Source organism: Barbus barbus (genome assembly GCF_936440315.1).
Source record: "Barbus barbus genome assembly, chromosome: 28".
NCBI classification, from domain to species: domain Eukaryota; kingdom Metazoa; phylum Chordata; class Actinopteri; order Cypriniformes; family Cyprinidae; genus Barbus; species Barbus barbus.
The window spans coordinates 30,793,216-30,814,845 of record NC_136756.1 but is presented as its reverse complement, the minus strand read 5'-3'; the positions used below and the strand labels follow the sequence as shown (position 1 = coordinate 30,814,845).

Below are 21,630 nucleotides of genomic sequence, written 5' to 3'. Positions count from 1 at the left end.
ATGCATCAGGGTGGTGATGGCGCAGTGGATAAGACACATGCCTTTGGTGTGAGAGACCCGGGTTCGAATCCACTGTGAGACACCAATGTGTCCCTGAGCAAGACACTTAACCCCTAGTTGCTCCAGAGGCTTGCGACCTCTGACATATATAGCAATTGTAAGTCGCTTTGGATAAAAGCGTCAGCTAAATGAATAATGTAATGTAAATGCATTGCATATGAGAAAACACGTTTATGGCCACTTTACACACATTTTGCAGAAAGAAAAATGGAATCATCTTTACAAAATTATTATTTTTTTTTTATATCATTCGAAATGCTCTAAGCAATTTAAAGATATGAAAAATACTATTTTTTTCCCCAAAAATGTTTTCTTGGGTCTTAAGAGGTTAAAACTCTTGTAAAAATTCTAGTTATATTAATCAGGGACGCCTGCAGGATTTCTTCCAAGGGTATGCACTTATCAGAATTACCCGAGCCCAGCGGCGGACTGGCCAGATTTTTTTCATACAGAAACCAGTCCGCGGTATAAAAAAGTTTGGAGACCCCTGTTCTAGACAATACCAGTGCATTGTGTCTTATGGACTGATTATATAGGTATTTAACTTTAGTGATATTAAACTGTCCCTCATAAAAATTCTTTAAAAGTATTTACTATTTGCCATTTACACCAGAAAAGACAAATTATAATGTCAAGAATATGCCACTCATTTATGGTGTGGTGCGGACTGGGTTTGGTGGGCCGCTTTGTGCCAAAAAGTCCAGGGCCACTTTTTGGCCCCAGTCTGCCCCTGCCTTCACCCAAAACAGACTAGCTACTGTTTTTAAAATAGTTCGGTTTTGTATGTAATGGAAAAGTTTTTCTGTTTTTTTTTTTTTCATTAAGTTAATTTAGAAAAACGATTGGAGCATTTTTTGTTCATTCAATGCATTTTTTTAAGCACGGACCAAGCAGCCAGCGAGTTAATCATAGCCTGTGTTTGATTAATTTAGCCGTATCAAACCATCACGATTTGCCTAAAATAAAATCTTTAGATATAAAACAGTTCAAGCATATCCCAATGTTAGTTTAAATGTTTAACCTATATAAATGTGTGTGGAGAGTGTAAGTTGAAGCGCGCTCTGTAGGAGATGGAAGCACCAGCACAATCACTTGCATTTTTTAGAAACAACTTAAAATAGGCCTACACTGTAATTTTTGCTCAATATGATAAGAGAAATACATCATTTGGAACTTTAAAGGGTCTTTTTATTTGTGTGCATTCACAATATCATCAAAACGTTGTACCTTTATAAGATAGCCTAAATAGGAAAACAGAGGATGTGCTTTCTGCTGGTCTTGAACAGGAGCGCTTCACAATGAACCAAAACTCAGCAAAAATGACTCACAGATATGATAAACATATCTATAGAAAGCTTTAAATTACCATTTTAAAACAAAATAATTCAAACCGAAAGTTTTGGTGTATACGACAGCGTGTCCCAGGTCCTGCCAATATCCAGCAACTTCGCACAGCCATTGAAGAGGAATGGACAACCTGACCAACCTGCAAAGGAGATGTGTTGCACTGCGTGAGGAAAATGGTGGTCACACCAGATACGGACTGGTTTTCAGACCCCCCCCCCAATACAGTAAAACTGCACATTTTAGAGTGGCTTTTTATTGTGGCCAGCCATTAGGCACACCTGTGCAATAATCATGCTCTCTAATCAGCATCTTGATATGCCACACCTGTGAGGTGGATGGATTATCTCGGCAAAGGAGAAGTCAGCGTAGTTTCCTTAATTTGAGCAGTACAAGTCTTGAATGTACATTCATTACATTTAGAGTTGCACCACAGCAGAAATGATTCTGATGCTCCATGATCGCTCTTTCTTGTCTATCACCGCAAGCTGCTTGAATCTGTGCTGTAGAGTGCCTTAAAAATAATTGCAACTTAACTTGATAGGTTACAGAACAGCATAACGCAGCTACAAGCATGTTGCCAATGACTTGGGAGCATTAAAAAGGAACTTAGCTCAGCTTCCTGAAGACATTCAGAGATGAATGGAGAGTGAAACATGGCCAGCTGTGACTTGGATGCTTGATCTCCATGTGTGGAGTGAAGATCCCATCTGAACTTATTAAATCAGTCACATAACTCATGGAGTGCATGTCAATAATGTAGCGATGTGTGAAGCAATGCTAGTTTCCTAATCCGGCATCTTATGATCAATTGTGCGGTGAAAACTTGTACTTTACCCACAGTCCCCTAAGCAGAGTTCACACCGCATGATTTTAGCCCTGATTTTCACCTGCTGCTGACAGGTTTTGTGAAAAGAATGGTGAAGGTAAATGACTCGGCTGTTATTTTTGGGTAAGCTATCCCTTTAATTACTTCATTACACCTCTGGTTTTGTGCTTCTAAAGGATGTAGTTGGTTTTTGAAAGCGTTGTGGAAATTGGCTTCCTGAACCCAATTAAACCAGAAATAGACATGAACGAGAACCTGTTGAACATGTTCAATCTGAGGATCGTCGAGTACATAAGCACAATTTAGGGACAAGACCATCTCCAATAACACACACCTGAGACACGATCCACAGACAGAACATGAACTACTGACTGCACTTTGGACAGAAAGCAGCATGAAAGTTTACTCTGGGCATGTGTGCTATAAAGAAACATTTGCACACAGACATCAGACGAGCATTTTAGAGTGTGTGTATTGGTATTCACTACGATATGGGAACCAAATGTCCCCACAAGGAAACAAGCTTATAAATCATACAGAATTAAGTGTTTTGAAAACATCAGAAAGTTGTGTGTGAGGTATAGGTTAGGGGATAGAAAACAGTCTGCAAAGTAGAACCATTGGGCCTATGGAATGAACCCATAAAACGTGAACACCTGTGTGTTAGAGTAAGTTGCTGAAGCAGTGGCATTTGATTCATTACTGTAATGAAGTCAGCAGCGCGCATCACCAAACATTCAACCTAAAGCAAACAGCACTGCGGTCAGGATTCATTTCGGAGAGGCTGCCACTGACCTCAAAGATCAAGAGTGCTAGTGAAGAACGCGTCGATCAACAAAACTCTTGGCAAGAAAAATCAGCTTCATACACAAAACATTTCATCAAGAGAAAAAGAGTCTGCAAACAGTTTCAGCATTTGCTACCAATCCTTCTTTATTTATAATAAAGGAAAAGCAAGGAGGCCAATTAGCGAGAAAGACAATGAGTGTTTGCTAGTGCAGGAGCAGGCGACGGCAACTGATGTCTTTGGTCCGAACCGGAGCAGAAGGAACGAGACTGTCAAAGCGCATGACTGAAGGCACTTGATTACAGCGGTCTCAGATCATTTTGGGAAAAAACAGAAATTAGTCTCTCTCTCCATACGCGAGGAAGAACAGAAGTTGAGTTCAATCAGAGAACTAATAAATCGTACTACATACAAGGCCGGAGTCTACAAAACATTATACATATAGTTTACATATATACAGGATTGAGCTGAGAAGAGCGACGTGAAGCTTTCAGAAACTAAAGAGAGACACACAGACAGACTCGCTGTCAGCAACCCAATCCAGACAGAACAGCTCTCCCGGACGTCCCAGCATGCACAGCGCAGATGCTTTCCCACCAGAGTGTTTCAGGAGGAGGCTGACCGCGAGCGCAGCGTGAAATGAGAGCGTGAGGTATATCGTGAGCGTGAAGACTCATGCGTTAGCACCCGACACGCCGGCTTCAATCGACTCTGCCTTAGTGTTGATCATCCGAGAAGCGACTGACCGTTTGAAAGAGGAAGCCCACGAGCAAACACTCACCACAGGAACTACTGAGACTAACACTGAACGCTAATGTGACAAGAGAAGACAGAAGAGAGAAGAGCAGCTCAACGGATGTAAACTTGACTTTCTCTTCATCGGACAGCTGTGTGTGAGTGTGTGTGTCACGGGCCGTGTGTCCGCGGCTGCCTCTGTGGAAGGCCGTTGTCGGCGGGTCGATCCGAGCGATAGCCTGAGGAGTGGGAGGAGCCTCTCGTGCTACTGGTCGGCTGGGAGTCGAGGTCGCTTTGATAGCGGTAGCCGCTGCGGCCAGGGTTTCGCGCAGGATGCGTGTTTCCGTTATATCGCTGAGTGCCCTGGTAGCCCTGAATGAAGCGTCTGTTGCCCTGGAAAACCTGCGAGGCAGAGAGACAGACAGCAGATCAGCAGGAGCTCAGGGCGGCGTGATAAACGAGCGCACGCGGTCAACTCACCTGTTTATGCGGCACGCTGTGGCGGCCCGTGTACGCCGAGGCCTGGTGCTGGAGCTCAGGGGGAGGCGGGGCTTTGGCAGGGGCTGAGCCTGTGACGGAGGAAGAGGTGGAGCTGCAACGAGAACGGCTAGAGTAGCCCGTCTGAGGATGATACACTGCAGACACACACACACACACAGACAATCAGTCATCTGAACGCTTCATCTGTCCATTTATATGAAACAAAGTCATGTTCAGGGTTGCCAGGTCCCTGAAACATTTCCAGCTCAAATCCCCCCAAAAGAACTGAAAACTAATCCAATTTTCCCCGTCCAATTACAGTTGTGGGATTCCCATAAAGGGCCTTAACAAATGTTTTGATATTGTTTGTTTTCTGTTTTAAATCATTAGATTATTTTAGCATTTTTATATGTAGAATGTGCATATTTAATTACATAACCTGTATTTTATTCCTCCTCAGTTACTTTAAGTTAGGTTCTCTTTTCTTTTACTCACTTTGATTTTCAGCACTTTGCTTGAGAATTGTTTAAAATCGTAGCTATAATTAAGACTGACACAATGTGATCATCTGACATAGCCATCCACAAATACTCAAATCAAGATTTGTATTTTCACCATACACATTGTTTTAAAGCAGCTTTCCAGAAAACCAGGATGTCACTGTTCGTTTATACCTTTATAACATTTAGCACATTAGAGATTTAGCAGACTAAAATCCCATATCAAAATAGTTTCTTTAAAATACATAGATTTTTTTTGTCTACAGATCATTTTGGCACGCGTGGTGTATTATATAAGCGGCTCTGCAATCTCTCCCGCGGCTGCATGGAAAACTGCAGTCTGGCAACACTGTTCCCATTCACGAACCCACCTGATCCAAACGACATGATGCTGCTCTTCAGAGGCTCCACATCATGGGAGAACTTCACAGCTTTACCCAGATCCTCGTCATACTTGCGCTCACTGACAAAGTGCTGGAGAGAGAGAGAGACGCGCATTAGATGGCTGCAAATGAAGGGTGAGGATTTACACTGCTGTGTGTGTGTGTACCTTGATGTCAGCCCGTAGCTCAGTGAGCTGCTCCTCTGTCAGTGATGCTGATTGGTCAGCCAGTCTCTTCAGTTCTTCTGCTCTCTTCTGACGGCCGTCCAGAATCGCCACTGTCACGAGAACACACACCTGATCAGCCTCAGTGAACAGCACACACAGTGATCTCTCAGTGACTCCCTGTTAGCGTTCCTGCTCAATGACACGCGTGATTCTGAGCCAATGCAGTTTATTAGGACACACATGTATGAGTCTTCTCTCTATGGGTTAGGTTTAAGGGGCCAATCGAGAGCCCAGAAAGCATGAAACACTACAGTGAGTTTTGTTTGCTGTTTTTTTTATGCCGTGTCAACCTTTTTTGGCCTTTTTTCAGACACTATGATTTTTGAGATGCGAAAAACGCAGACAGAATTGTGGAATGCAGTCATAAAAACGGATTTTAATTTCTAAGGCGGAATTTCAGTGAATTTGTCAAACTTTGGATTAATTAAAAGTAGGTCATTACTAGGGCTGTCGCGATTCTAACTAACCGGCAAAATACCGGAAGTGATGCATTTCACGGACGAGAATCCAGAAAACACATTTTAGGCTATTTTCCAAGACTGCATGACATTAAACCCATTTAAAAATCATAATTAAGCATAATTGTGAATTCACAAACGCTATGATTTAATTAAATAATTAAATGCGATGCAGTTCACACAGTATATGCTCTTTAATTATTTCCATGCGTGTAGATAAGTTTGTGCGTCTCACAGCGGCTCCGTTCACAGCAGCTCCACAGAAACTCTTATTTACATGAGGAGCGTCTCAAACTCATCTCTGCATGCTGTTCTGAGTTTGTGTTTATTATAACCTTCATGTGGGAACGCAACGCGCGCCATTTCATCAGATTTGTGAGGTAAATCATTTATAAATCTAATAAAGAACTTTGATTTCAGCGATTTGGACTGAGATGGACACTTGCTTCTTGCACTCTATGTTGCACTTCACGTTTGCTTTAAAAAAAGGATTTCATAGAAATTTGGATTAATAAAATATTTAAGTAAAATTGTTGATATTGTTTTGTGGGAAATTAATCGTTTAGATTAATCGAAAAATTAGTCGTTAGTGGCAGCCCTAGTCATTACACCTGAATTAAGTCGCAATATAGACAAGTATCTGTAAATTTTGAGCCACAAAAAAAAAAAAAAGACTTTAAATATGAATTTATGTTCTCTGCATCTGTGTGAATGAATGGTGCAGACGCGTGGTTTCGTTTACTACACACATTTACTGAAGCTCGTGGTGATTTCAGCATCTGTCGTCTTACTAAATGAGGACATAAATACATGAACATCTCCAGAACTGCCCTGAGATTCACTTCATGAGCATTTTACTGTTTCATTGGAGAGAAACTATATCATGTACACTCAGAAACTTAAAAAGGTATTCATGGCAACCCATCAAATTAAAAGTTTGGTTTAACTTTTAGACATTGTGCCGGAAATATATTAGCCTACTATTGTTCAGTAGAATTTACTACTACTAAAATTATCAAAACTTTAAGGAATAAATCACAAAACATTTCTTCCATGTTTTAATTTTAATAGTAAATCCCCATTGCTTGCAAAAAAAGGGTTCAATTTTTCTGATAACCAAAAACACAATTTGAGGAAAATAAAATTCATAAGGCCACTGTAAAAATCAATTGGAATAAAATTAAGTTGTTTTTATGCATTCAAATAATTAGACAAAACTGAATTTGATTAATAAAATCTAATTTAACCATTTAAAAAGGAGTCCAGAAAAATTATGATCGTCCCATCCCAGTGCCATTTATTTCTGGCATGCATATTTCACTGTCATTAGGAAAGGTATCGTGTGTGTAGCAGTGCTGTTGGTTCTACTCACTGGCTTCTGCTTTGACTTTGTCCATCTCAGCGAACAGCGCCACCTCTCGATCCATGAGACTGAACAGAGAGCAGAAACAGTTAGAGACAAGCCCATCTCAGGCTGAAGAGCACCTCAATGCATTCAGAACTGCTGAGAAGGTTTGACGGTGTCTGTTCACTAAAGCTTGGCATAAACGTGCTGCTGGTCAATATATTCATAAAATATAAATAAATGATTTCTTTAACTCCGTTTCAGTAGTTTGGTGCCGATTTATAACGCCATCTGAATGACTGACATTCACGCGAGATATAGACTCAACAGTGCTCGGTATATATTTTTACTCATTGGCTGCTGTTTCTGTAGTGTTTGGTAACGCGAAGACTGAAAATTAGACGACAGAACACTTTTCATTGTGCTTTTACTAATGAAGACAACAGGAGAATTAGTACTTTTACAGTCAAAGAAGCAGAAAAGGACCAAAGACCAAAGCTGAGCATAGAAGGAAAATGCTCTAAAAATCACTCTGTATAATTGTATATAATCTGTATAATTGACAAAACTCAGAAAAAAAAAAAAAAATCAAGCTGATCCACACTGATAGATAGCAGTACACAATCAAAAACCACTGTGGCATCTGTGCTTAAAATACAAGAACAGCAATGCTAACGCTAAGCTGAAGAACTACTGAATGCACCTTTAAGGCAACATGAACAAAGCAGCCACAATTATTTGTTGACAATTAATCATCAGCCCAAACGCCTAACAGTGACCGCCTTTAGTTGTGTGTACGAATAGGAGTGTGTAACCATTTAAAGAAAGACAAATCCTCTCCAAATACAGATTAACCATGATTTAGAAATAGAGAGAGGAAGACACAGACAAACATGGACAGAGCGAGAGCAGAGGATCTGTAGACACTGTGATCTACAGCAAATAGAGGACGAGAAACACTTTCTGTCCTAAATATCACAATGTGAGGAAAACATTTCTCCCCAGATTTGAAGCCCCGATCCCATCATTTACTGAACTTAGTGATACTGAGAAAATGCCCTTCTTACTTGATGATAATATAGCTGCAAATAGCTGCTAAATATGTATTAACCATTCACAATGTTAGATGTTAAACATGATTAACTTGAAACTGACTATCTTCATTTATTTAGATGGATTTTATTTATTATTTATGTTGCTGTTATATGTTAATGCTTTGGTAACATTGTGTTACACAGTGAGAGTGTGTGAGTGTGCGTGCATGTGAGTGTGAGAGAATGTGTGTGTTTGCGAGAGTGAGTGTAAGAGTGAGCATGAGAGTGTGAGTGAGCATGAGAGTGAGAGTGAGTGTGCGTGCATGTGAGTGTGAGAGAATGTGTGTGTTTGCGAGTGAGTGTGTAAGAGCGAGCATGAGAGTGAGAGTGTGTGAGTGAGCATGAGAGTGAGAGTGAGTGAGTGAGTGTGCGTGCATGCGAGTGTGAGAGAATGTGTGTGTTTGCGAGAGTGAGTGTGTAAGAGTGAGCATGAGAGTGAGAGTGTGAGTGAGCATGAGAGTGAGAGTGAGTGTGCATGTGAGTGTGAGAGAATGTGTGTGTTTGCGAGAGTGAGTGTGTAAGAGTGAGCATGAGAGTGTGTGAGTGAGCATGAGAGTGAGTGAGTGAGTGAGTGTGCGTGCATGTGAGTGTGAGAGAATGTGTGTGTTTGCGAGAATGTGCGTAAGTGTGTGCGCGTGTATGTGAGAGAGAAAAGGAGTGTGTGTGCATGAGAATATAATGACACCGGTATGACAGGTATTACAAGGAGAAGGTGATTTATGTTCCCACTTTTCAAAACGCTTATAAATCACACGGAGTGAGTTTTTATTGAGAAAGTAAAAATGCAGTTTCCTGTGAGGGCTAAGTTTAGGTGTAGGGCAATAACACAGTTTGTACAGTATAAAAACCATTACGCCTATGGGATGTCCCCACTTTTCACAAAAACAAACGTGTGTGTGTGTGTGTGTGTGTGTGTGTGTGTGTGTGTGAGAGAGTGCGTGCGTGAGTGAGTGTGTGCGAGTGTGTGTGAGTGAAAGTGTGTGTTAGGGCTGTCAAATAAAAATTTGAATTTTAAATATTCGTCATTTAAAATAAAAATCCACGTTTGAATGCAAAAATGATGCATTTGAAATTTAGGGGTGCGTCAGGCTAACTTATCAGTGGCGCAGGAGATGCGATGATGATGTAGGTGTCATTGCATTTTAATGTTTTTTTTTAGCCTATCCAGCTGAACCCACTAGATGTGGCACTCCTGCGTTGTTCATTCAAAATATTGCGGAAATAGAGAACAGGGGTGTCGGACGTGGTAATAGTGGAACTGAGTAACAAGGGCCCGTCGCAAGGGGGGAGCCCATAATGATATACTGATAATCTATAACATTAACATGACAAAATTATATAATATGGTACTAAAAATAATATTCGTAAGACTCAATTTCACAATTGTAAAAAAAAGTTCCTTATTTGTTTAGCAGCTTGTGCCTTCCCATGTTAGAGGTCCCCTATCAAAAAGGAAATCGCTTTGGTCTTGTACTCCGGCGCTGTCGGTTAATTTCAGCTTGTAGTGCAGAAAATGAGTCTCACACTGCAAAACATGAAGCCTAAATCAGGTTGTCCAAAAAAAGAAAAGAGCAGAGAGAAAGGGGAAAGAAAGCTGCAGAGGGGGAGACAACTTTTGTCAAAATATTTTTTTGGAATAATATAAATATATATAATACAATATATCCAAAAAGAATCAAGATTACAAATTTTGTGATTTGGACCAAATACTACTTAATCGGGAGGCTTTCTGGGTTCATAATTTGAAAACGTTGACTCCACGTGGCTTAAAATGTTGATTTTGATTTGAGTTGTTTTTTGTCATCTTGATTCTTTTTGGATAGTAGTCTTTATTTATAGTCTGTCTGTACAGATGAATTTGTTTATATTATTTTTCATGTTGGAGTCTAATTGTTAATGAGTTAATTATTGAATGATTTGGATCTCACCATTCTCAGCTGTGTATAATTATCTTTATTTATACTGGTCTCCATGTTTATGAAATTATACCTTGAAAAAGGCTACTAGCCGAAACGTTGATTAATAAATATGCTTAAGTGAGTGTGCAACTGCAAACTGTTCTCTAATTGATTCATATTTTCTCCATCAACTTGCACCTCATAAAGTCAGCTTTATTTATATAGCTCTTTTAACAATACAGATTGTGTCAAAGCACTTAACAGTATCAGATTGGAGGATAGTGTCAGTAATGTATAATAATAAGATTAAACACTCAATTTTCAGTTAAAGGCATTTCTTTATTGAATTCAGAGATGTCATTGTCTAGCTCAGTTTAGTTTAAATAGTATCTGTGAAATCAAACTGACGATAATTGACTAGAAATGAAGTGTCCCCAACTGAGCAAGCCAGAGGAGACAGCGGCAAGGAACCAGAACTCCCTCTGTGACAGAATGGAGGAAACACCTTGGGAGAAACCAGACTCAGTCGGGGGGCAGTTCTCCTCTGATCAGGATATTAGTGTTTATTTAATGTTTAATTGATAAGGTGTGCGTTTGCTTTGCCTCCCTTGTTCTGTTTACATTACATCCAACTGCATCTTGTTCTGTGATTGGCTTTCATTTCTTTGTATTAAACTATGCATACGTGTTGTTTTGTTTATTATTGTTTAAGCAAATAAACATTATGCACTTTTTCACAGATAGTGATGTTATTTTATTGCTTAGGGTTGATAAACGTGCATTTGTAATATTTTGCTCGATGCGCCCTCTTGTGGCATTTTCCCACCTTACTGAAATTATGTCTTTTAAATTCGAATATTGATCATATTGAAGTGCAAAATTCGAATTTAGTTTTTCAGTCATTTTGACAGCCCTAGTGTGTGTGTGTGCGAGTGAGTGAGTGAGTGAGTGACTGAGCGAGTGAGTGACTGAGCGAGTGAGCGACTGAGCGAGTGAGCGAGTGAGCGACTGAGCGAGTGAGCGACTGAGCGAGTGAGCGACTGAGCGAGCGACTGACTGAGCGAGTGACTGAGTGAGTGAGTGACTGAGCGAGTGAGTGACTGAGCGAGTGAGCGACTGAGCGACTGAGCGAGCGAGCGACTGACTGAGCGAGCGACTGACTGAGCGAGTGACTGAGTGTTTGAGATACCAGCTCTGCAGCTCAGCAAACGTCTGCTTCATCCTCTTGATGGAGGAGTCCATCTCGTCTTTCACCACGACTCTGTAGCGTGACAGGGAGGCCGCACATCGCTGCAGGTCCTTCACAGAGCGATCAACGTTTGGCCCTGAGAAGACAAGCATTTACAACACCAGATCTTCACACACATGAACACACAAGCACTTTCAACAGCGCTTTCACGAGCCCCAAAACCTCCCACCATCGGGTAAACATCTGGTACCAGTCAGAGGCTTGGACACACTTTTCACTAACATACGTCTGTGTGTGATCCTCCTTCACCAGCGTTTAAAAGCCTCATGATGATGACAATGTTTGAGATGCATAGAATTTGTCAATTTTTGTCAAAACTAATTCAGCACAGTACACAAGGACACATTTATGTGAAATGCTCGACTTTCCCTGAAACAAAAAAAGGATAATGTTGCTCTCATTTTCCATTCACTTTACAGTACATATTAAAAGCCGCACGTCAGTGAGAAGCAATCCTTTAACATTATTACAGCTTATAACTTTAAGCTTCAATCCCTTGTAAAACAAGCGTTAGAATAAACCACGCGTTGAGACGCCCAACATAAACAAAGAGTGAAGAGTTCATCGCTGCTACTGTTAGTTTCTGGAAGACGCGCTGAGTAAAGGCTGGATTTCCCTCAAAATAAGAGCAAGAGTTCATCCAGAAGAGGAGATCCATCTGATGAGTAAGTAATGCTTCTTTTTTGCATTAGTTAGCGTGTTATTGTGACAAACTTGAACGTGTTTAGTTGGGTTTTTCCCAAACGACAACATGATGAATGCTACGCATCTAAGAATGTTTAATGTAATGCTAAATATATTGCTGATATGCTCACTGAATATAAACCGAACAGACCACTCAGATCATTAGGATCGAGTCAGTTAGAAATACCAAGGGTTCACACAAAACAAGGGGAGTCTGCTTTTAGCTATTATGCGGCCCGCAGTTGGAACCAGCTTCCAGAAGAGATCAGATGTGCTAAAACATTAGCCACATTTAAATCCAGACTCAAAACTCATCTGTTTAACCTGTTAACCTTCACCCCCATTTGTGGCCTCGCAGGTGAAAATAACCTACCTAAATTAAAATGGTAACAGTTTGTGACAAAGTGTGCTTACACAAACAAATGAGGTATCTTTGGAAAGAAGAGACTCTGGGCTTTACTATCTATCATCCAGAGTTGATAATGCTCAAAAAGATAAAAAGTTATAGGCACTGACGTGCCTTGAAAAATATTTTTCCACACTGAATGTTTTTTTTATTTCATATACAAATACATGAAAGAAGTCCTGGAGCAATCCAGAAAAGTAATGGATCGAAAGCCATGTGTCTCATGAGTTCATATTTCAAATTTGAAGAAGATACCATGAAAAATGAGATTCCTGCAATATTTTTTCTGAAACTATTTATAGTCCCCCCACCCCCCTGTTTGAGGAAAAATAACCACCAAATGGATTGCAGAATTATACAAGCTATTTTAGTCATTATACATGTTCCTGCATAGTTTTTCAATTATAAAATAATAGACAGATTTATTTGAGCACTAAAAAATACAAAAATAATTATTTGAGTAATAAAAAAGGAAACAAAAATAGAAAAAAAATGCTTTGTATATAGTATGTATACTGAAGTATTCTTCGTTATTCGTTATTACAATGATAAATATCACTGCCAGACGTGAAGTGATATTGCCAGACATGGTCATAGAGTCAGTAAACACACGCCGATGTGCTTCCATTCAGATTATAATCAAACAGATGGGCCATATAATCAATAATAGCTGATCAATGAATCACAATGATAGCCGTCATAGAGTCGCTAATAAACACGCTGATGTGCGTCCATACATATTATAATCATGCAGACACGGCCACATTCCCCACACAATACACACACACACATAAAAAAAATGTAGAAAAAAAAACAAAACTGTTTTTTATGGATAAAGCAGATCGCTAAGTTACGCCCCGCTCAGATGACAGTTGCGTCACAGAAGCGTCACTGCCGGCAGGAGGGAGCGCCAAATTCAAATAATCTATATTCCGCTTTTCTAAGACTGTTTTTTTCCGTAGACGGTCTCATTATGTTTGTAAAACAGTATGCTGCAACACCGTGTTGTTTTTTTTACCACCAAGACGCTGTTTTTGAGCGTAATTTATTCCATAACGGACGCGAACAATAACTCTCTGAAGAAATGAAACGTAAACAAAGGAATATTCATCCTTATTACAACGTTATTGTTTCGCTGGACTAAAAGTGCTCGCTGGGATGTTGTTCTGTGGACCCTTACCTCTCTAACTAAACTGGGATTTCAGCAGTGGACGCGTTTGTGGCTCGTTATTACAATGATAAAGGTACGTACGGCTTTTTTATTCTGCGTGTTTGGATGTGTACTGCTTACACAAATGTAGCAAATTTGTGCCACTCATTCCTTATAAGCTTTCCATCGAAAAACAGCGATCTGTCGTCGATGCTTGAGGCTTAGACCCTCAGAATGATATATAGTTTGTCAAGATTAACTTTGTCCCGTTTCATTTATTCTATTAGAAAACAATGACACATGCAAACAAAGAGCGTTCAGTGCGAGGTCGCTCTGGTGAACGGTAACAGGTTAACTGTGCATTTGTTGAATGAGCACTGTGCTATATGTCCCAACTGACTGCTATGAATTAAGTATAATCATTTTCTTTAAATTTATTTTAAATCAATTTCTATATCATTTTAAAATTCCTTGTTTTTATTATTTTTATTTCCATGTTTTTATTATTTTTAATGTCTATTTCACTTTCTTTTATGTAAAGCACTTTGAATTACCCCTGTGTATGAAATGTGCTATATAAATAAACTTGCCTTGCCTAATGTTCACAAATAGATTTAATAGCGTGCTAAACAATAATTAATTTCTCAGATATAAAATATACTTTTATAGTACAAAGTACATCCTTCTGTAGTTCACAGCATACGTGAGTCTATTGCTGCAGAATCATAACAGCTACTATATGCATACTACGCTATGACTACAAAATCAGAGTTGTTTTTTTCCAAACTGTAATTCCAGACTACGTTTGAATATGATGGGCAATTCATTGTATTTAAATTTCTTTCGACGTGATGTTTTCATGCTCCATATAACAACAATAAAAGTAATATGAGAGTACATTGTAACATGATGAATGCTACGAGTCTAAGTAGGTTTAGAACATGTTTATTATTAATAGTCTACTGTTCAAAAATAGATTAATAGCGTGCTAAACAATAATAATTAGTTTCTCAGATATAAAAGGTCTTTTTTTGTTTACGATAGTACAAAGTCTATAATATATATAAGTGGTGTCAAAATTAGCGCGTTAACGCATGCTATTAATTATTTTCAGATTAACGCGTTAAAAATATTTAATGCAATTAACGCAGGGGCGGGGCTAGGGTTGGCCACCCCATTCGCAACTGCTGCCTCTGTCTCTTTTTTTCTTGCAAAGGATTGCGTTTATTTAGATGCAGAATGACCACATCAAACGGGAGAAGTTTCAGACACGTGCTCTATACGTCGCCTCCACGCCAGACGCGAGTCAAACAAGCGCGTAAAAGATACTGTGCTCTAGCGCGCACTCTTCAAATACACGCACATAGGTGCCGGTGCGCGCTGTAGCCTATATCATTTCATATCATACAGCGAAAGAAACTACGTGCATGCAATGACGTAGTTATGCCGTCAGTTAAGGCATGAAGTTACCAAAAAGGCGATTAAAGCTGCCTTAAACTGTGTGCATGCATGCAATAGCCTATGTTATATATGCGTCACATTTAAGTACATGTCTCTGAAATGGTTTTAAAAACTGTCCTGAGGCACCCCAGCACTGTCTCCCTCATCTAAAATACCCAATTCAACTCATCCACTCATTAGTTGAGACTTTCAGACCTGAAGTGAGTCAGAAAATGCAAAGAGATTTGTGAGAAAATAAGATGCATGTCAGATCCCCATCACCTTCAGCAGCAGCAGCTTTTAAAGCAATAGCAGGCAAATAAATTAATAACCAGCTGCTGTGATGTCTATTAATCCAAGAACAAAAGAAAAAAGAGCAAATCAATAACTTTTATAGTTTTAAGGGTTCATCTATATTTAATTTAGAATTTAGTGTTTGGTAAGTATTCATTTTCTGTATATTTCTGCTGAAGGGCACAGCTAGCTAAATATGTCATTTATTATAATGGGTTCATGTGAAGATTGTTTTAAGTTCACTTAAATTAGACGTCAAGTCTAATAAATGTTAAAATTGATAGCTCTCAATTATACTGTAATGCTGAATGGCTACAGTCAATGGTTAAATATTCAGGGGACAAACATTTTTTTATAGAGACATCAGTAGTATTGATATCAGTGATGCTGGCCTTCAATCATAAAATAGATACCATTAAAGAAATATAAAAAATATACTGTCTTTATGTTGTTTGTACATTGTACATTTGAAGATTGTTTATTTAAAAACTTGAATGTTAGGTGGGGTTAAGCGTGATTAATCACGATTAATTTTAGAAAAAATGTGTGATTAATTAGTTAATTTTTTTAATCGATTGACAGCACTAATATATATATATATATATACTCCTGATGTTAACATGCTCACAAATGTTTTTGGTTGTTTGTATTTTATTGAATCAGGTACCTGAACCACAGATGAATCCTGATGACTTTCTTCTGATGTTGGTACAGTGCTCTCAGAGGAACACACTTTGATCTTCAACTACACTGATATTCTATGGTAAAACAAGATCCTTGACTACTGATTGTTTTTTTTTTCTTTTTGAATCCATGGACATGTCAGGTATTTGTTTCACTTGTTGAACAGAATCTGCTGCAGGAACGAGTCAAAGTCTGTTCACATCTCTGTGGTTAGATCAGTGTGCACAATAATGTGTATTTGACCTTCATCATGTATGTTTTGATTATACTGTTGAAAATAAAATACAAATCATTAAAAAAACAACATTTTTTCAATCACCTCACACTCTCTGTCTTTCTTACAGTCACACTGATGGCCCATTAGCAGCCTTTAGGGGAGGGCCCTTTGTGTCTCAGGTGAAAATCACTTAATATTCAAGACCATTACCACTCCCTCGCATATTGGCTTTCGATCACAAAACATGTCTTTAAAAATTTTAATTAATATATTGTTTTCTGTGAATGATTAAGCAGAATGATTTTCACATAATTGTGAAGTAAATATTCTAGCCTACAAGACTGATTACTCAAAAGTCTTATTCAGCCTTCAGGACGATTTAGTGTGGGTTTTATGGCCTTATTTCAGCTATATTTGTTTTCCCAAAACTTACTAACCACGCATAATATTTTTTTTTCTAAAAAATGCAAACATGTACATCCATCTTGGTCACATATTATTGTAGCACATTTTGTGCTGAATACAAAAAAAAAAAAAACATGTTGGTCAATAGTATGTTATAAGTAGCTGAAATAAGCACAAATATCAGGGCATGTCAAAACATCTAAAGAGCCCCAAAATCACCTCAGACCCCAGAGGGTTAAATCTTCTAAAATCTTCACCCCTTTCTCAAATCGAGCAGTCTGTCTGTGTGATGTCACACAGACAGAGTCCCCTCCCACGATAGTTTGATTGACAGTAGCGTTTTAGCACAGACTGCACTGGTGTCTTACCTCAGACCCGCCCTGAGTGAGCTGTCATCAGGCGTTTCCTCGCAGGAGCAGATGTAGACAAAAATGACTCCTAAGCGATTGAGGTGTTTTGTTGGATGTAATAATGAACATAGCAGTCGTCATTTACTCCAGTCATCTGAGCGGCTGAAGAGGATTACGTTTGGTTTTGAAGGGAATGCGCCCTCGATCTACCTAAATGCGTCTATGTTCGTGCAAATCATTCGCGATCCAGCTTCACCTCCAGAAAAAGTGAGTACAAGATTTTTTAAAGTGAATCTTTGCAAATCGCCTTTCCTAATAATGTGCTAATTAGGCAAGTTTCACGATGAATGCGGCTAAAGTAAACAATCCCTCAGAGAGTGGCTCGGAAATGAGGGGCAGAGCCAGAAGAGCTCATTAACATTTGAAGGACAATGACAATACCGCTTGCTCTGACAAGAGCTGTTTTAACACGGTAAAAAAGGTGTTTTTTACACTACCAATGAAACATTTTTAACCAAACTAAGCCACAGACTTTTCAGACCCCTTTAAGGAATAAACTGAATGAAAGTCAATACATCAATAAGGTCTCTAAATGTAAGGCTGATGATACACGGGGCAACTTTAGTTAATGTTGCTGTCCAGTGGGCAACCAGGTGAGACACAGGGCCCACGACCGATCTAAAGCATCCAGAGAGATATTTCTTACCCATTCTCAGTGGGAACGTGCTCAAGAAACCGTGCTCAAAATAGCTGCCTGGCAAAACTGCTCAAAAAGTTGCCCCGTGTATCAGCCTAAATGTCTTGTGTTGGGAGCACTTCAGAGTTTGAAAATACTGTTTTACTGTACACTGCAATGAAGTGCTGTTCCTCACCTGTATTTTTATTCTAATTTCCTATTCTAATTTTTATTCTAATTTTATTCTAATTTGCACCTAATTTCCAGTGCAAATGTCAAAAGATTCTTAAAATCAATATACATTTACTTGAGGAGCAAAATGACAGAAGATATGGTCTTGTGTTATGAGAAACTGAAGTGAAAATGAAGTGAGTTTATACTAAAAACAAGAACAGATCTCAGAAAGCTCGAGCTGCAGCGCCCTCCTGTGGTTTAAACAAGTGAGTATTTGAGTAATAGTACTTCACTATTATACTTGAGCATTATTAGTACTTCAATCATAAACCAGAAAACTTTTACATTTACTATAGAAAAAAATACAGTTGAAGTGAGTAAATAAGTCACATGATAAAGAAACTCTTACCGATCTTTCTGCCAGCAGGACCTCGCTGTGTGTCGTCGGACGGAGCGGGCACAGATGGATTGTGGGAGCTGGAAACAGGCCTGGTTTGAGACTTGTTACCGGTTCTGTGATGGTTCTGTCGCGCTCCGTGATTGGTGCTGGGCTGAGGGGCGAGGCTTGACGTGGACGGCACACTTCCACCTACGGCAGAGGAAAGAAGAGTGGTGTTAAACCCCAAACACTGCTCAAAGCCTGCAGGCATCACCTGTGCTCAGAGAACGCACCTGTGGCCTCCTCCGGGACGGCAGTTTCTGAGTCGAGCTCTGCTGCGTCCAGAGAGGTGGAGTCCAGCTGCTCGCTCAGAGAATCCAGCGAATCACCATCGGCCGCCGCAGAACCGTTGGCATGGAAACCATTAATGGGCTCCTGACACTCTGCGTCTGGGGCCGCTTCGGCAGAAGTCGCATCTGCAGGGGTGTCGCTTTGCACTTTAGGTTTCTTTTTCTTCTTGGGCTGCGAGAAAGAGCGAACGCGAGCAGCAGTTATATTTGTAGTTATATTCCCCACACACACACACTCACTCACTCTCTCTCACACACTCACTCTCTCACACGCACACGCACACTCACACTCTCACACACTCACACACTCACACACACACACACGTTGTTTACGGTTTTATTTCAGGATCGTCATATATCATTGGAGAGTGAAGCTTGTTCCCTCACCTTCTTTTTCCCAGTGACATTCCACTCCTTCAGGATCTCCACAGCCCCGCCTAACACACACACACACACACACACACACACACGTTACAGTCACATCACACCAGGGACACACACTGCCTCCTATGAGACATGCATGAGGGCACTGGGTGTGTGTTTGTTTTGTCCCTTTTCTTTGCCAGCTTCTACAACTATATTCATAGTTTAGTTATTTAAAAGTAAAACTCAAAAAGATCATTCTTAATTATGATCATTTTATTTCATCATATGATCTTATGATAAGATCATTTCATTCTTTTCAAAAACCTCACATTTGGATCATGTAGTTTAAAGTCTTCTTAAAAGTGTGTGTGTCTGTGTGTGTTTGTACCTTCCACAAACGCCTGCACAGCTCGATCCACGCAGTTCTCGAAGTGCTGCAGCACCAGAGTGATCTCATTATTGCTCTTGTTGGGAACCACGGCTCGCACGGCGTTTATCTGACAAGAGCCAAAACATTGATCGAGTCCAGCCGAGATTCACAGGAAAGAGTAAAAACACTGACATAAAGAGCACAGCACCATCATTAACAGCCAGACAGACGGAAGAAAAGCCTTTTGTACCTTTTCCTTCATCTTCTCAAACGTTCCTCCTTGAGACATGACCATTTTCGAGTGCGTGTCGAACACCACTCCTGACACATCTGGAAAAAGAGGAGGGAGGAGAGACAGAGAGCTCGACTTCAACAGAGTCTTGGCAGAGGATCTCGGTTAAAGCTTTTCCCCAAAAATATGTAGGTCAAGAGAAGAGCCAGAGAGAGTCAGGAGGAGAGGAACGATTGCACAGATACCACCGAATCAAAGATCAGAGTCATTTAATGTGAAATTCAACTTCCAATCAGACACACTTCAAATAAAAATAACTAACACACTAAATGAAGTCTTTAGAAACAGCTCTCATCACTAGCAGTAAAATATAATCACAGGTCCACTTTAGAGTGGAGTAACAGCTGAACTTTCCGGCACAAAATAAAAACATTACTCCGTTTAAACATTTAGTGCAGCATTAGAGTACGTTTCTACATTTGTTCCCCGTTTCCTGTAAGCAACAGACAGAAGAAGCGTTCACACTTTCTCTTATAGTATAATCAGATTGGTCTTCACATCTTTATGTGTCTCTGGAGCACAAGAGCAGTCATGAGTAGCACAGGTATATTTGTAGCAATAGACAACAATACATTGTATGGATCAAAATTATACATTTCTCTTTTATGCCAAAAATCATTAGGATATTAAGTAAAGATCATGTTACTAATCAAAAATTAAGTTCTTCATGGAACATGCATTGCCAAGAACTTCATTTGAACAACTTTAAAGGTGATTTTGTCAATATTTCGATTTTTTTGCACGCTCAGATTCCAGATTTTCAAATAGTTGTATCTCAGACAAATATTGTCCTATCATAACAAACCATACATCAGTGTAAAGCCTCAATTTTGAAATATTCACCCTTCTGACTGGTTTCGTGCTCCAGGGTCACATATGTTGTTTAATTTATTTTTACATTCATTTGCAGTATGTTTGTCCTCTCCATCTCGAACTATACAAGGAGTCAGAATTACCATAAAGTAAAGTAAAAGTAAAGTCGTGACGTATTGTCAAGTATGGTGACCCATACTCGAAATTGGTGCTCTGCGTTTAACCCATCCAAGTGCACACACACAGCAGTGAGTAGTGAACAAATGCACACACACACACACCGTGAACACACACCCGGAGCAGTGGGCAGCATTTATGCCATGCTGCAGCGCCCGGGGAGCAGTTGGGGGTTCGGTGCCTTGCTCAAGGGCACCTCAGTCGTGGTATTGAGGGTGGAGAGAGCGCTGGACATTCACTCCCCCCACCTACAATCCCTGCCGGCCGGGGACTCGAACCCACAACCTTTCGATTACGAGTCCGACTCTCTAACCATTAGGCCACGACTTCCCACATAACGACTTCATACTGAGAGCAAATCAGCACATTGATCTGAATGAGTCTCACATTAGTCTGTCACGGTTTCCCATAATTCCCCCTTCTGTGAGGCGATATCATGCTTCAAGAGCAGGTTATCAAGTGAATCACAAACAGCCACACCTACGGCTCACACAGGAATCTGTGACGCTGCTAAACGTCTGATGTTCAGAGTTGCCCTACATCGGTTTGACTGGATTTTTCTCTTGACTATGCTGCCTGGTAACTCTACCTTTCTGCTGATGCTTTTGTGTGCGGATTTCCCTCCGAGCAACATTTCTCAAGCTCTTGAGAAGCTGTGAAACTGATAAGACATGTAGCCGGTCAGAGAGACACGAGATGCAGCGAGGGGCAGTTTGACTGGGTCAAAGGCTTCTGAAGAAAGTTTACAGTGTGTTCTGCTGCTTTTAGCTCCTCCACCCCGCGATCAGAGTTCAGCAATTTGCAAAGTCATTGAAACACACAGTTTTTATTTGCAAACAAAACCAGAGACTACAGAGTCAGCGTCAAACGCAGACTAGTCTTTGATGTGATTTGTGTTTCTACCAAAGACTAAAAGCCTCTCAAGATCAGCATCTGAGTGAATCAGTAGCTCATGACCGCTTTTTACTCGCATGAGAAACTGAAACTCTGGAAACAAACCTCACAGCGCAAAGC

General features: G+C 40.0%; 1 protein-coding gene across 3 annotated transcripts in view; it reads right to left on the bottom strand.

The window, feature by feature from the left end:
* Window positions 1–1,230: 1,230 nt before the first annotated feature.
* Window positions 1,231–21,630, bottom strand: part of LOC306847865 (spermatogenesis-associated serine-rich protein 2-like) — a 25,496-nt gene continuing 5,096 nt past the window's right edge. For 2 of the 3 annotated variants that reach the window (XM_079382078.1, XM_079382077.1), the window contains exons 3-13: window positions 19,585–19,664; window positions 19,353–19,461; window positions 18,986–19,035; window positions 18,542–18,770; window positions 18,279–18,458; window positions 11,330–11,465; window positions 7,176–7,234; window positions 5,286–5,395; window positions 5,107–5,209; window positions 4,236–4,390; window positions 2,689–4,157 (exon numbers count right to left, since the gene is read on the bottom strand). In XM_079382078.1, the coding sequence (XP_079238204.1) occupies window positions 3,927–4,157; window positions 4,236–4,390; window positions 5,107–5,209; window positions 5,286–5,395; window positions 7,176–7,234; window positions 11,330–11,465; window positions 18,279–18,458; window positions 18,542–18,770; window positions 18,986–19,035; window positions 19,353–19,461; window positions 19,585–19,664 (1,442 nt within the window). In that variant the 3' untranslated portion in view covers window positions 2,689–3,926. Of the gene's footprint in view, window positions 4,158–4,235; window positions 4,391–5,106; window positions 5,210–5,285; window positions 5,396–7,175; window positions 7,235–11,329; window positions 11,466–18,278; window positions 18,459–18,541; window positions 18,771–18,985; window positions 19,036–19,352; window positions 19,462–19,584; window positions 19,665–21,630 lie in introns of all 3 variants that reach the window. The other variant, XM_079382076.1, reaches the window with a different exon arrangement.